This window comes from Crotalus tigris, unplaced genomic scaffold, assembly GCF_016545835.1.
Source record: "Crotalus tigris isolate CLP2741 ecotype Arizona unplaced genomic scaffold, ASM1654583v1 scf7180000017741.1442986301:2390832, whole genome shotgun sequence".
In the NCBI taxonomy this organism is placed as follows: domain Eukaryota; kingdom Metazoa; phylum Chordata; class Lepidosauria; order Squamata; family Viperidae; genus Crotalus; species Crotalus tigris.
This window is the reverse complement of record NW_024096608.1, coordinates 2,344,105-2,357,442: the sequence shown is the minus strand read 5'-3', so window position 1 is coordinate 2,357,442 and position 13,338 is coordinate 2,344,105. Positions and strand designations below refer to the sequence as shown.

The 13,338-nt window shown below is 41.4% G+C and overlaps 1 protein-coding gene across 3 annotated transcripts; it reads left to right on the top strand.

The window, feature by feature from the left end:
• Positions 1-2,162: 2,162 nt before the first annotated feature.
• Positions 2,163-11,266, top strand: LOC120306604. Of its 3 annotated transcripts, none has more exons than XR_005556356.1 (7): positions 2,163-2,306; positions 5,708-6,043; positions 6,971-7,379; positions 8,888-9,001; positions 9,118-9,142; positions 9,225-9,253; positions 9,621-11,266. XR_005556356.1 is itself a non-coding variant. In XM_039340172.1 (7 exons), the coding sequence occupies exons 2-7, from the start codon at positions 5,780-5,782 to the stop codon at positions 9,839-9,841; spliced, it is 882 nt and encodes a 293-aa protein (XP_039196106.1). In that variant the 5' UTR covers positions 2,163-2,306; positions 5,708-5,779; the 3' UTR covers positions 9,842-11,266. The 3 variants fall into 3 exon arrangements, 2 of the variants coding, with proteins under 2 accessions (XP_039196106.1, XP_039196105.1); XM_039340172.1 differs by having other exon boundaries at positions 5,708-5,863; XM_039340171.1 differs by having other exon boundaries at positions 6,966-7,379.
• The last annotated feature ends 2,072 nt before the right edge of the window (positions 11,267-13,338 follow it).

Here is a 13,338-nt window from a genome sequence, read left to right as displayed (position 1 = left end):
CAGAAAAAGAGCTTTGAATTTTAGGTGGAGGGGACGACCCACCAACCAGAAGGGCAATCTGTTGCGAGAGAGGCAATCCCCATCACCCCCCCCCCACCAAGGCTGGCTAATGGGACCTGTAGTCCAAAGTATCTCTAGAGCAGTGGTTCTCAACCTGTGGGTCGGGACCCCATTTGGAGTCGAATGACCATTTCACGGGGTCACCAAACCATGCTGTCCGCCATTTTTTTCCCTTTTCCCTAGCTGTCCTACTCCCTCTTATTGGTGGCCACACCCACTTGGGGGTCACCACAACATGGGGAACTGTATTATGGGGTCACGGCATTAGAAAGGTTGAGAATCACTGCTCTAGAGGAATATTTCTTCAGCTTGGCAATTTGAAGAGGTGAGGATTTCAGCTTCTCGACTGGCTGAGGAATTCTGGGAGTTGAAGTCCACAACCTCTTCAAGTTGCCAAGTTTGAAAAACACTGGGTTAAATTCAAGAAGGCACTAAACCATAATTTTTTTTTTTTTATCAGCCACAACTAGCTGATAAACCATCAAAGTTGACACCCAACGAATTTCCTGAGATGCAGGGAAATGTGCAAGTTTATTTTCTGCCTTTTTTGGGGGGCAGGATATAACTTTTATTAAGTAGTTTTTAAAATAAAAGATACATGGTACAAACTAATTTAAAATAAGGAAAAGAAAGACTTCGAAGAGAAAGCTGAAAATGCAACAAAGGAAAAAAGGTAAAAGAAACAGATAATAACACACACACACACACACACATCAAGAAGTGGCTTCCAATCTTTTTTACAAAAGTTACAAGTACAATCGTAAATTTATCTCTTACTCTATGATTATAACACAACTCACGTTTTAACCATTATTTTTGTTCCTAATCATCAAAGAAAGTCCAAAGTTCCTTTTTGTTTGTAGCTCTTGCTAATGTCACTTGTGTTCCCTAATTTGTTTGTTCCCTTTCCCTTTTTTCGTTTGCTTTTTGTGTTTTATATTTTTTTGAAATGTAATAACGTTTTTATTTAAAAACCATAAATAATAATTTCAATTTTGTCAAAAAAAAAGAAAAGAAAAAAGTCCTGAAGAGGTTTCCAGTCCCAATAAAAAAGTAGATATTGTCTTTTTGTTGACCAAGGAAGTCAATTTAGCCATCCCACAGGCTTGTTTTCTGCACACAATATTTCGTATTTCCCTCATCTAATTGCAAGGCTGATTTCAATTCTCCAAATCCTTTTACAAGACGAAGGGCGGAAATGTTGCTGCGCCCTCTAGTGGCTCATATGAGTAATGTCCTTAGCACTAGAGTCGCCAGAAGGTGCATTTGGATTTTGCAGATTTTAAACAACGCAAAGTAAATGTTAAGTCTTAACAGGAAGCTACCTCCAAAGACAGAGAGTAATCCCCCTCCCTTCTAGCACTGATGATGTTACCTAATTGGATAATGAAACATCTGCAAAGAAACAACCAAGCCTAGAGAGCACCAAGGACCCCACAATCCTCCTCCTCCACAACATCATCATCATCATTATAGTAAACAATGGCTCTGACTTCCATTCTAATGAAAAGAAGACTAGGGGTGACATGATAGCAGTGTTCCAATATTTGAGGGGCTGCCACAAAGAAGAGGGGAACAACCTATTTTTCCAAACCACCCAAAGGCCAGACAAGAAACAATGGATGGAAACAAATCAAGGAGAGAAGCAATCTGGAACTAAGGAGAAACTTCCTGACAGTTAGAACAATTAACCAATGGAACTGCTTGCCTCCAGGAGCAGTAAATGCTCCAACACTGGAAGTTTTTAAAAAGAGACTGGACAGCAATTTGTCTGAAATGGTATAGGGTTTCCTGCCTGAGCAGGGGGTTGGACTAGAAGACCTCCAAGATCCCTTCCAACTTTGTTATTTTTACTCTACTCTACTCTACTCTACTCTACTCTACTCTACTCTACTCTACTCTACTCTATTATATTATTATATTATATTATTATTATATTATCATATCATATCATATCATATCATATCATATCATATTCTTCTAAAGAACTTGGGTGTGGTAACGATTTCAGCCCATCAGCGGTTTTGAAAGGGGAACAGTTTCAAATATAAGTTTCATAGACTTTCATGCATTTCCTTTTGCTCCTATTTTTGGCTCTTCAGTGAAGGCAGAACTTCCTCTTTCTTCCTTTGCTCAAGTAGCTTTTGAGAGCCGAGCGAAGAAGATGAGAAACGGAGACATGTTTTGCTTAGCGGTGAGGATCCCGTGCTGCCTCCTGACTCTCCTGTGGCTCAGAGAAGCTGCAGGTACGGCTCTAATCATGCCTCCTGGTTTGGTTTCCTTGGACAGTGTCTCTTTTTGTCACTGGGAATTTGTCACGGGGTGGAATTCAGGATGTGGGATCTACAGGAAACACTTGGGGCCAAGCCAAAGAGGAAGACAGCCTCTCCATCTGCGTCTTGGCTGCATTCCTCTTTGCTTTACTTTGGAGATAGGTTTTGGGGGCTTGGTTCTGGTTTGGATTTAGTTAGGGTTGTCCTCAACCTACGATCACAATTGAATCCAAAACTTCTGTCGCTCGGCCGAGACAGCTGTTAAGTGAAGTTTGCCCGATTTTGTGACCTTTCTTGCACAGAAGTGTGAAGTGAATCACTGTTACTAACTTAGTAACTTGGGTTGTTAAAGGACTCTGGCTTCCCCATTGTCTTTGCTTGTCAGAAGGTTGCAAAGGGGGATCACATGAGCCCCCCTTCCCAGGACCCTGCGACCGTCATATTCATCAATTGCCAAGTGTGTGTGAATTTCAATTTGTTGACCCTGGGGTTGCTGCAACGGTTGTAAGTGTGAAAAATGATCATATGTTGCTTTTTTTAGTGCTGTTGTAACCAACTGTGGTAAATCAAGAACTATCTTATTTATTTAATTTTTTTAATTAATTTTCTAATTTTACATTTAGGTATTTAAAAAGCAATGTGGTGGCTGGGTTAATCAGTAGTTTAGTAACATACAATTTTTTTTAATACAAATCTCAAACTACAACCTCAAATATTTCCTCTCTTTTTCCCTTAATATCTAATATCTCATATTTAAGCTAATATGGTTCTTATTATATCAACTAAATAAAAACATCATTATTACATTTATCAATAAGTTTTTAGCTCATACATATCATAATAACTTTTACATTCAATCTTTACATTGAATCAGATGATTTAAGATGGGAGGAAATAGATAACTTTTAGGAAATAGAACAAGATTATATCCAAAGAGATAAGATGTGTATTTGGAATATTAGTTTCTGTTATGAACTGAGATAAAGGAAACTTTGGTTACCTAAAACCTGGAAATTATAAATGTCAAATGTTAAATTTGAATATTGAGGGGAAACCAAAAATTGGGCAAAACTAATAACAGGATATTGATTGAATGTAAAGATTGAATGTAAAAGAACTGTCTTATTTATTGTCTTTACTTCCCAATGGGGTAGCAGTTCTTTATTCAGGAGTGGGATACAACTTGGGAGTTTTCGTGGACTCACAGCTCACCTTTGAACTGCTTTCTAAAGCCTGAGTGAGGCCACACCTGGAATCCTGCATCCGGTTTTGGTCACCAGATTACAAAAAGACGTTGAGACTTTGGAAAAAGTGTAGAGAAGAGCAACTAAGATGATTAAAGGCCTGGAAACAAAAGAAAGGTTGCAGGAACTCGGTATGGCCTGTCTAGAAAAAAGAAGGTGACATGATAGCAGCCTTCCAATATTTGAGGGGCTGCCACATCGAGGAGGGCATCAATTTATTTTCCAAAGCACCAGAAGGCAGAACAAGAAGCAATGGATGGAATCAAGGAGAGAAGCAACCTGGAATTAAGGAGGAATTTCCTGGCAGTGAGGACAATTAACCAGGGGAACAGCTGGCCTCCAGAAGTTGTGGGTGCTTCATTCCTGGAAGTTTTTAAGAAGAGACTGGACAGCCACTTGTCTGAAATGGTAGAGGGCTTCCTGCCTGAGCAAGGGGGCTGGACTAGAAGACCTCCAAGGTCCCTTCCAGCTCTATTCTGATTGATTGAACCCATCTATGGGAGGGGGAGGAGGAATATGCTGGAGACTGCCAGGAGTTTAGGGTTAATCTCCAAGGTCCCTTCCAACTATTATTATTACTATTACTATTATTATTATTGATCATCGCACAGTCAGCCAGATGTTCAGACTGGATTTGGCATTTTGTCTACCTATCAAGTCCTTACCCAGGACCTGGGATAGGCAGATGTGGATGTTTGCTGGTATTACAGATATCATCGCAGGATGGAAGCAGTTCCTAGTAAGGCCGCCTATTGCAATTGACTAATAGCGAATTTGTCAATGCCAATGGTGTTCAAGTGGTGCTCCAGTTGTTTTGGGATTGCACCCAAGGAGCCTATCACTATTGGTACTACCCTTGCTTGCTTTTGCCACAGTCTTTCTATTTCTATTTGTAGGTCTTTGTATTTTGCTATCTTCTCCAGTTCTTTCTCTTCTATTCTGCTGTCTCCAGGCACTGCCACGCCCACTATCCAGACTTTTTTGTCTTTCTTATCGACAATTGTTAAGTCTGGGATGTTATGTTGCAGATGCTTGTCTGTTTCAATTCTGAAGTCCCAGAGCAGTTTAATTTTATCATTTTCTATGACTTTCTCTATTTTATGACCCCACCAGTTTTTGCCTACAGGCAAATGATGTTTTTTGCAGATCTTCCAATGCACCATTGTTGCTACTTTGTCATGCCGCTGCTTGTAGTCGAGTGGTTCTCAACCTGTGGGTCGGGACTCCATTTGGGGTCGAACGACCATTTCACAGGAGTCGCCAAACAATGCAGTCTGCCATTTTTTCCCCCTTTTCCTTAGCTGTGCTACTCCCTTTTATTCTATTGGCTTTTGAAAGCCAATAGAATAGACTCTCTTGAATAGAGTCTAATTCTATTGGCTTTCAAAAGCCAATAGGAATTGTCCAGGCTGTCTCTGCCCTGCTGAGCCCACCAAAAGTCCCATTCTGCAAACGGTGCTGCACCAGTTGAGTAGTCCTCGACTTACGACCGGTTGAGTAGTCCTCGACTTACGACCGGTTGGAGGTCACAGCATTAAAAAGGTTGAGAACCACTGTTGTAGTCAGTCTGTGCAATCTTCTTGCAACAGCTTACCAGGTGGTCCACTTTTTCTTCAGCTTCTTTGCATAGGCAGCACTTACTGTCTGCTGCTGTCTTCTCAATTTTGACTTTATATGCATTTGTCCTTAAGGCTTGGTCTTGTGCAGCCAGAATTAGTCCCTCGGTCTCTTTCTTCAATTTTCCTGCTCTTAGCCATTGCCAGGTCTTGTTATTATCTGCTTTCCCAGCTATTTTTTTAATGTACTGGCCATGTAGTGCTTTGTCTTCCCATGCCTCTATTCTGTTCTTCATTTGGTCTTTCTTGTAGGCCAGTTTGGTCTCTCCAGTAGTCAGTAAGCCTTCCTGATATACTAATTTCAGTGCATCTTCATCATTGTTCTTCAGATATTCTTCAAAAGCCTTTTTTTCTTCTTCAACCATCTGATGTACTTGTAGCATTCCACGCCCACCTATTTGCCTTGGTAGATAAAGTCTGTCAATGTCACTGCATGGATGAAGGGCATTATTATTATTATTATTATTATTATTATTATTATCTCCTCTACCCATCTCTGTTTTTCCTTACGCAGGTGCCACCTTTTTTTACCAATATAAAACTGAAAATGTGACTCAAATCTGCAACAAATCCTTGGGGGAAAACAATGCTACTTGGTGGTTTGGACAGCACAAAAGCTCCCTGCAAATATTTGAGCAGCGGTGCTGCAATCAAAATAAGTCACAAAAATGTAAGCGTGAAAACTGCCACAACAAACTTCACCTGGGCGATTTCTCCTCTGGGGGAATTTTTGCCTGCAGAAGCCTGATGGGGCACCCGATCCCGGAAAACCAAACCCCTATATTTACTTCGAAAAATAACTGCACAAATTTCAATTTCTTTATTATAGCAATAATAAACAGCACAGCAGGTGAGAAGGTTTTGCGTTTGTTTTTGTATTTATCTGGAATCAAAGTCATTCTGATAGCTTAGATCAGCAATTCTCAAATGTTTTGGTCTTAGAACCATGTTGCATTCTTAGAGATGGTTGAGGCGAGCTGTATTGGTTGATGTTCACTGTAATAGAAACTAAAAGCTGAATTTTTTTTAAAATATTGATTTATTTGACTCTGCAGACCCCCGAAAACTTCTGGTTGAGAGATTCAGGTTTGGTTGGGTGCATTTTGTGAACCAACTAAAGAATTTGAATAGAAGTGAATATTGTAGCTCAGAATTGAACTGTGGGGTCTTGGTGCTCTCTAGCCTTGGTGATTTTCTTGCAGACATTTCATTACCCAACTAGGTAACCTCATCAGTGCTAGAAGGAAGAGGGGTTTGATGGTGATCATCTTTACTGCTGATGATGTTCCCTAGTTAGGTAATGAAACGTCTGCAAGAAAATCACCAAGGACCCCAGAGCTAGAAAGTTTGCTGGTGGGTGCTATGAAAAAAAATCAAGTTAAATCAGACTTGCATACAGAGGCCATCCATAGAGAAAGAATGATATCTATAAGACAGGGGTCTTCCACCTTGGCAACTATATGACTTGTGGACTTCAATTCCCAGAATTCTTCAGCCAGCATTCTGGGAGTTGCAGTCCACAAATATCCAGTTGCTGAGGTTGCAGACCCTTGGTAAGAGACAAGGCATCACACAAACCCGCAAGACTGCGATGGGCTTTCCCTCTTTCAAAAAATTGGACCCTGGGATTGAAGGAAATGCATCCAAACCGTAGGGTGCTCTTCTCCCGTAAGGTCCAAAGCACCACAGCTATAAGACAAGCACGTTGTGGGCTCACAACTTGACAAAAATATGCCTCTAATCTCAACCCTTTCTTCCATTTTGCACGGTAGAGCAGAGTTCTGAAAACATTCGTGGGAAATCAGAGGAAAATGTGTCCATTGAGCAAAAAGAAAACTTTACTCTTTCCTGTGAGTTTGAACTGACAACGGACACAACCACGTTTGCCGTGTATTGGTTTAAGGAAACCGAACCAAGCAGCTGCCTCTTTTCAGCTTCAAATGAAGACCTTCACAATCTTGTTAGCTTCTCCTACGATGTCAACTGTTGCATTGATGAGGCATTCAGAGGCCGACGAATCAATTCCTCCAAAACTTCAGGTGCGCAAGGTGAAAAGCAGACGCACACAGTTACAATCAGCAACAGCACCGGGGCCGACAGTGCGAGCTACATTTGTGTGGTGGCCGCTTATAATAGAAAATACACATGGACAATAGAACGCAGGACATCTGTGAGCGTGAGGGAAGGTGAGTTTCCGATGGTGAGAACTGAGCATTAAAACGTGTCCTGTGCATTCTGATTACGAGGGCTCTTTGTTGCCCTCTGAGCTTGGCTGTTTTCTTGCAGACGTTTCATGACCCAACTAGGCAACATCATCAGTACTAGAAGGGAATGGGGTTTGCAGAGAAGGAGGAGGAGGAGAAGGAGGAGGAGGAGTCCTTAGTGGTCCTTGATGCTCTCTGAGCTTGGCTGTTTTCTTGCAGACATTTCATGACCCAACTAGGCAACATCATCAGTACTAGAAGGGAATGGGGTTTGCAGAGAAGGAGGAGGAGGAGGAGAAGGAGGAGGAGGAGTCCTTAGTGGTCCTTGGTGCTCTCGGAGCTTGGTTGTTTTCTTGCAGACGTTTCATGACCGTACTAGGGAACATCATCAGTGCTAGAAGGGAGCGGGGTTTGTTTTCTGTTTATATACAGTGGCTTGTCCTATCAGTGCTGATGAGAGTCTTCTTTGTGGTTCCTTGTTTATTGTAAGGACCCACCCCACTTTGCATCTTAAGAAGACAGAATTCTTGGAATAATTCTTCCAACAGGAATCTTTATTAAGAGAAAATGGTTGCAGGCGTTCTAGACAGGACTTGGGGTTCAAGCTCTCCCATTCGAGGTTTTAAGGGGTTCCCCAGTAGTCCCACCCAATCACCCCCCTCTTCCAGTGACAGTTTCAGGAATCACAATCCCACCCCTTTTTTCCTTTCTGCCAGCTGGATGGAGACTTCAGATAAACTACATGAAAGGTAAATAGCCTCCTTTGTTATGATAAGGCCTTTTGGTGCTACCCACATTCAAACCCTTTGAAGTTGTACCGAAGGAAGTGAGGGCCATAAAGCCCCTTTGTTCACCCCCTTCTCTTTCTTTATGACAGAATCCAGAGAGGGCAGAAATGGGGTTTTCTATAATTGATAACTGGAGATGAAGTATAATTGGATTCTGACATTTATGCTGTTCTTTACTGTTAGCTAGTTTGTCTGAGTTGGTAGTTCCTTCAATGGGGTGCTGTTGACTCCTTGATTGATGTTAACCTTGATGTCAATCTCTGCTTATTTGTTGATTGCAGGCCATGAGATGTTTTGGTTTTGCTTTGGTGAAAGTAAACTGCACTCTGTTCTAGCACTGATGATGTTGCCTAGTTGGGTAATGAAATGTCTGCAAGAAAAAAACAAGCTCAGAGAACACTAAAGACCCCACAGTCATAGTCCTCCTCCTCCTCCTCCTCCTCCTCCTCCTCCTCCTCCCAAGCTATACTCCCTTCTAGCACTGATCATATTACCTAGTTGGGTTGTGAAATGTCTGCAAGAAAACAACCGCTGTCAGAGAGCACCAAGGACCCCACCAGTTCAGCCCTGAGTTACAGTGTTTTCTTCTGGGGTGTTCTGCTTAAGATACTTTCCCATGTCAACCATTTGAAAAGATGCTTCCCTGACGTGACCATTTTCCATTTCTGACTAGTATGAATTTTTCCTTTCTCTTTTTTTAAGCATCACCACGAAGCTCAAAACTCAAACTCAAGATCTCCCTAGCAGCAATTGCAGCAGTCACACTTCTGATGGGTGGGATCATTTTGTTCTTGTGCTGCAAGAAAAAAGCGAAAGGTAACAAGGAATGACCTGACCGGGCGTGGCATCAAAGGAAACCATGCAATTTTGGGAAAGGAAAAAGCACTTGAAATCTACAAAATTCAATATATATATTTTATATTTTGTTCCAGGAAAGCCACTGGAAGGTCAACAAAGGTACTGCCTACTGCACAATTGAATAGAAATGATATTTTCTCCCTTACCCTGAAAGGCTTTTAAAATAATCTCTTTTATTTAGGGACCAGACTACAGATGCTACAGAAGATTGTAAGTCAACTCTTCTTTTCATTACATTTAGTTTCAAATGGTGGCTTTGGAATTAATATTATATCCCCAATATTTGGGATATAAATAGGCCCACTTAATGGATATAATCAGCACGGAGTCCAATACATTCTCGCAAAGCATATTTATCTTTTCTGACAATGCACTGAAGCATCAGCTAATACCACACAGGCAAAACCCATCAAAAGGTTGTTTTTTTTTAAATAACAAATTCAAAACTAATCGATCTCAGCCTGTTGTGCATGTTTACCGGCTAAGCCTTCCATTCACCTAAGCGGGTTGCTTAGTGAATTTTTAAATTCATTTTAAATGAAGAATGAAAAATATCTGCCCTTTTTCTGACTTCCAGGTTCTCCGTATGCCGTTTCCAGCCGCAGCGACCTGGCTGGCCCTGAAACGGTTTATTCGCTAGCCACGAGTCCTGGGGAAGCCCCGTCTGTAGCCTCTTCCTTTCCACAGAGCACCTCTGGCAGGCAACAGGAAGAAAATGTACAAGCTCTTTATTCAAAAGTTTGGAAGGATAAAAGTGGTCCTTCCTTGGCCTCTGAGTCCAGCATAGGACGCGCCTGATTTTCTGAAACGTTCGTTTATTGAGTAGAGGAAAAGGGCAATTCTCCAAAAGAGGAACTGGAGGCAAGTAGAATTCTTGGGAGGACTGCAGAGTTCAGCTCAGCCTTCTGGGTCTGAGTGGGTGGAAAGGTCTTCAGAGGAAACGTTGGCCAGAAAACCTTTGAATTAGTTGCTTCCTGGACATCTGCCCATCTCTTTTCTCCTCCCTTCAACTTCCATGTGAGCTGTTTTATTTTCATTTCATTTTCCAGGTGAGCTGCCATGTTTTTATTTTATTTTATTTTATTATTTTATTATTTTGTTTTGTTTTGTTTTATTTTCAATTTCCAGGTGAGCTGACATGTTTTATTTTATTTTATTTTCATTTTTGCACCTGTGCCGGTGCTAAAAATACCTCCCGCTGCTTGTCTACGGAGATTCTTCATCGTCCGGGTCACAGTTGTCCCAAAGCTGCTTTTTTTCCCAAAAGGCAACTGGACTTTTTTGGTTTGTTTTTTCTTTGAAAACGTTTCGCTTCTCATCCAAGACATGAACTGAAGGAGCCTCTTGGATGAGAAGCGAAATGTTTCCAAACAAACAAACAAGAAAGTCCAGTTGCCTTTTGGAAAAAAGCACCCTTGGGACCCCTGATGCTTGGAGCATTAGCTGGCAGAGGTCCTCATGCCTTGTCCGAAACATAATGGGAATGATTGGAAACCCTTTATGGGCTTTTTGCTGAAAATGGATAAAAATGAATAGGTGATTTCCAGAATCATTGATTCAAAAGAAGTTGTTTAAGGGAAGAAGGCAACCAGGATATGTCATTTGGAAGATGGAGATAGTGATCCTTGTATCTGTAACTGCTGCAAAAATGTCTTTAGATATATATATTTTTACTTTTTGTCGTTTTCTTTCATTCTTTCATTTCTTTTTCTTTTCTCTTTTTCTGTTTTAAGTTTCTGTTGTTTTTAAATCTCGGGTAAAATTCTCTTTCATCTACAAAGTTCTAGAACTGTTGCGCGGAAGAAAGGATCCCTTTAAGGAAGCTTCCCAAGTAGGTGGTGTATATGTTAAAGCGGGTTGTGATGCCCTGCAAAGACAACTCAAACTCCTTAAGATCTTCAAGCTCATTCTTCTTTGAAGCAGTCAAGCCAAACATGGGATTTCCACGTGTGGCACCTGTTTAAAACATTCTTTGCAAGCTGATAGGGTTTTTTTTTCATTTATGGTCCATTAGATGGCAGCCTTGTCTCTTACGATGGAAATTTCTTTCAGCCAGAAGGCACTAAGATCTGAAATTACCGCTGTTGGTGTCAGACTCCAATTATATTTCATCTCTAGTTATCGATTATGGAAAACCCCATTTCTGCCCTCTCTGGATTCTGTCATATTACGAAGGGGAAGGGGGGGTGAGCAAAGGGGTTTTATGACTCTCACTTCCTTTGTTACAACTTCAAAGGGACTGAATGTGGATCTCACCCAGAGGACTGACCATAACAATACGGCCCATCACCTTTCATGTACTCCTCTCTGAAGTCTCCCTTCCGCCGGTGATGAAAAGGGGGTGGAAATGTAACGCCTGGGATTGTCGCTGGAAGGACGGTGGGGTGGGGTGGGGCTGCTTGGGAACACTTAAAACCTTGAATGGTAGGGTTTGGGCCCCAGGTCCTGTCGAGAACACCTGCAACCATCTTCTCTTAATAAAGATGCCTGTTGGAAGAAATATTCCAAGAGTTCTGTCTTCTTAAGATGCAAAGTGGGGTGGGTCCTTACAGTTGGTCTTCATCTGCAGTAGCTATAATGGAGTCAGTTCTCAGAGTATGAAGGTTGGGGAGGTGAGAAGTTGTAGCCAGCTAGAGAAAAGTAGCTTTTCCCATCTGGTCTCTGAAAAAAATGGTCATTCTTAAATAAGAATAAAAGGAGATTTATTACAAGTGCCAAGTTCACTTTTTGAATAGCAAGGAAGATCTGTTTTGCATGTCAAAGGTGTTGTTTGTGGTCACACCCAAGGATGAGTCTCAATGCTCCATACATTTGATAAGGTTTTTATTGGCTGTCCTCATTTTCTGACTGGAAAAAGATCTCTTGGAGGGATTCTCTCGCCATAATTTCCTTTAAATCCTAAGAGTTAGGATTAGGATTGAGCTGGAGTGGAAGAAGAGAGGGATGTTGATTGTTGGAGAGCTGACATCTTAAATTTTGTGTCCAGATTGTTGTGCCTGTATATTTAAGCTTAGGTGTTTGAAATGCAACCGAATCTAGATTCAATCCAGAACTTGCCTAATTTAGCAACTCATCCCAGTGTAAATCCTATTTCAGTGCAAGACAGCTTCAACTCATGCAACCTCTGAGTAAACCTGGTTAGTTAGAACGGGTACTACCAGATTTCTTCTGGAGAATTTATGCAGTCCAAGTAGACAACACAAAATCAGATAGATTACTAGATAAATGAGGTTGGATCTCATTCAATGCATTTGCTAGCAAAGTTGCCAAGTATCTACAGCCAATTTGTTGAGAGGGTGGTTGACCAGGGGATTGGACTAGAAGACCTCTAAGGTCCTTCCAACTCTGTTATTCTGAGAGTAATTTCAAATGTATGCATCATAATTTCTCAGGAATCAGAAGGACCTTTCTTCTGATCCTCTCCTGAACTAGCTGAGATCCTGAATAACATGTTGCTTGCAGTTCGCTGTGTGCGTTTCCCTACTAAAAGCTGAGTTTGAATGATATGCTGAGCCTCATCCTTGAATTAACCCCGTTAAGGTTTCTACGGGGCATGGAAACATCTCCAGCAATTCCCACCTTTACGGGAGTTTGCTAAGCCTGTTATGTGGAAAATTGCAACAGTGATTGCCCTGCCATCTCCACGAAAACAGGAGCTACCCCCAAAAGTCTCTCCTTTGCAGAAAGGTAGACCTTTGGCAAAGCTGAAAATGTACCTTAGTGGTGTGCAAGAATGCAGCCCGTTAATACTGAAACCGATAGACAGGCTCACGTGTAGAATCCTTCATTGGAATGTGAAAATATTATGCGTTTGCTCTCGGATCCCGAGTAGTAATAAGAACTGAAAACCACCTAGTTTCAGTTGCTTCGCTTCTAATCAAAAATCAGGCATCTGGTAGCACCTTTTGTCAGCAGAAATGTGGGGTGAAAAAGCCCAAGCTTTCCTGAACTCAAAATCTGATAGTTGGAAACTTCTTTCCTATAAAGTACAGCTGTGCAGAACTCTAGTGTGAAAGCAATTTTCAAGCATCGGCCATAAAAATAACTTGCTGGTTAAGGAAAAAAAGAGGACAGTTCATGCCGGCCATCACTCCGCTTTCTGAAACACGGATGGCTTTGCTTCAAATTTCTGCTTATTCAGTTATTCCTGTTTCTTTGGCAGCCGGATGAGGAAATGGCCAGCAAATACCCAGTGTCCCAAACAAACAATGTTTATATTTGGAGTTAAACATCCTTAGCCTATGGTTTTAGGACTTAAAGAAGAGCAAATATGGAACAGCATAAAACAATCTTCA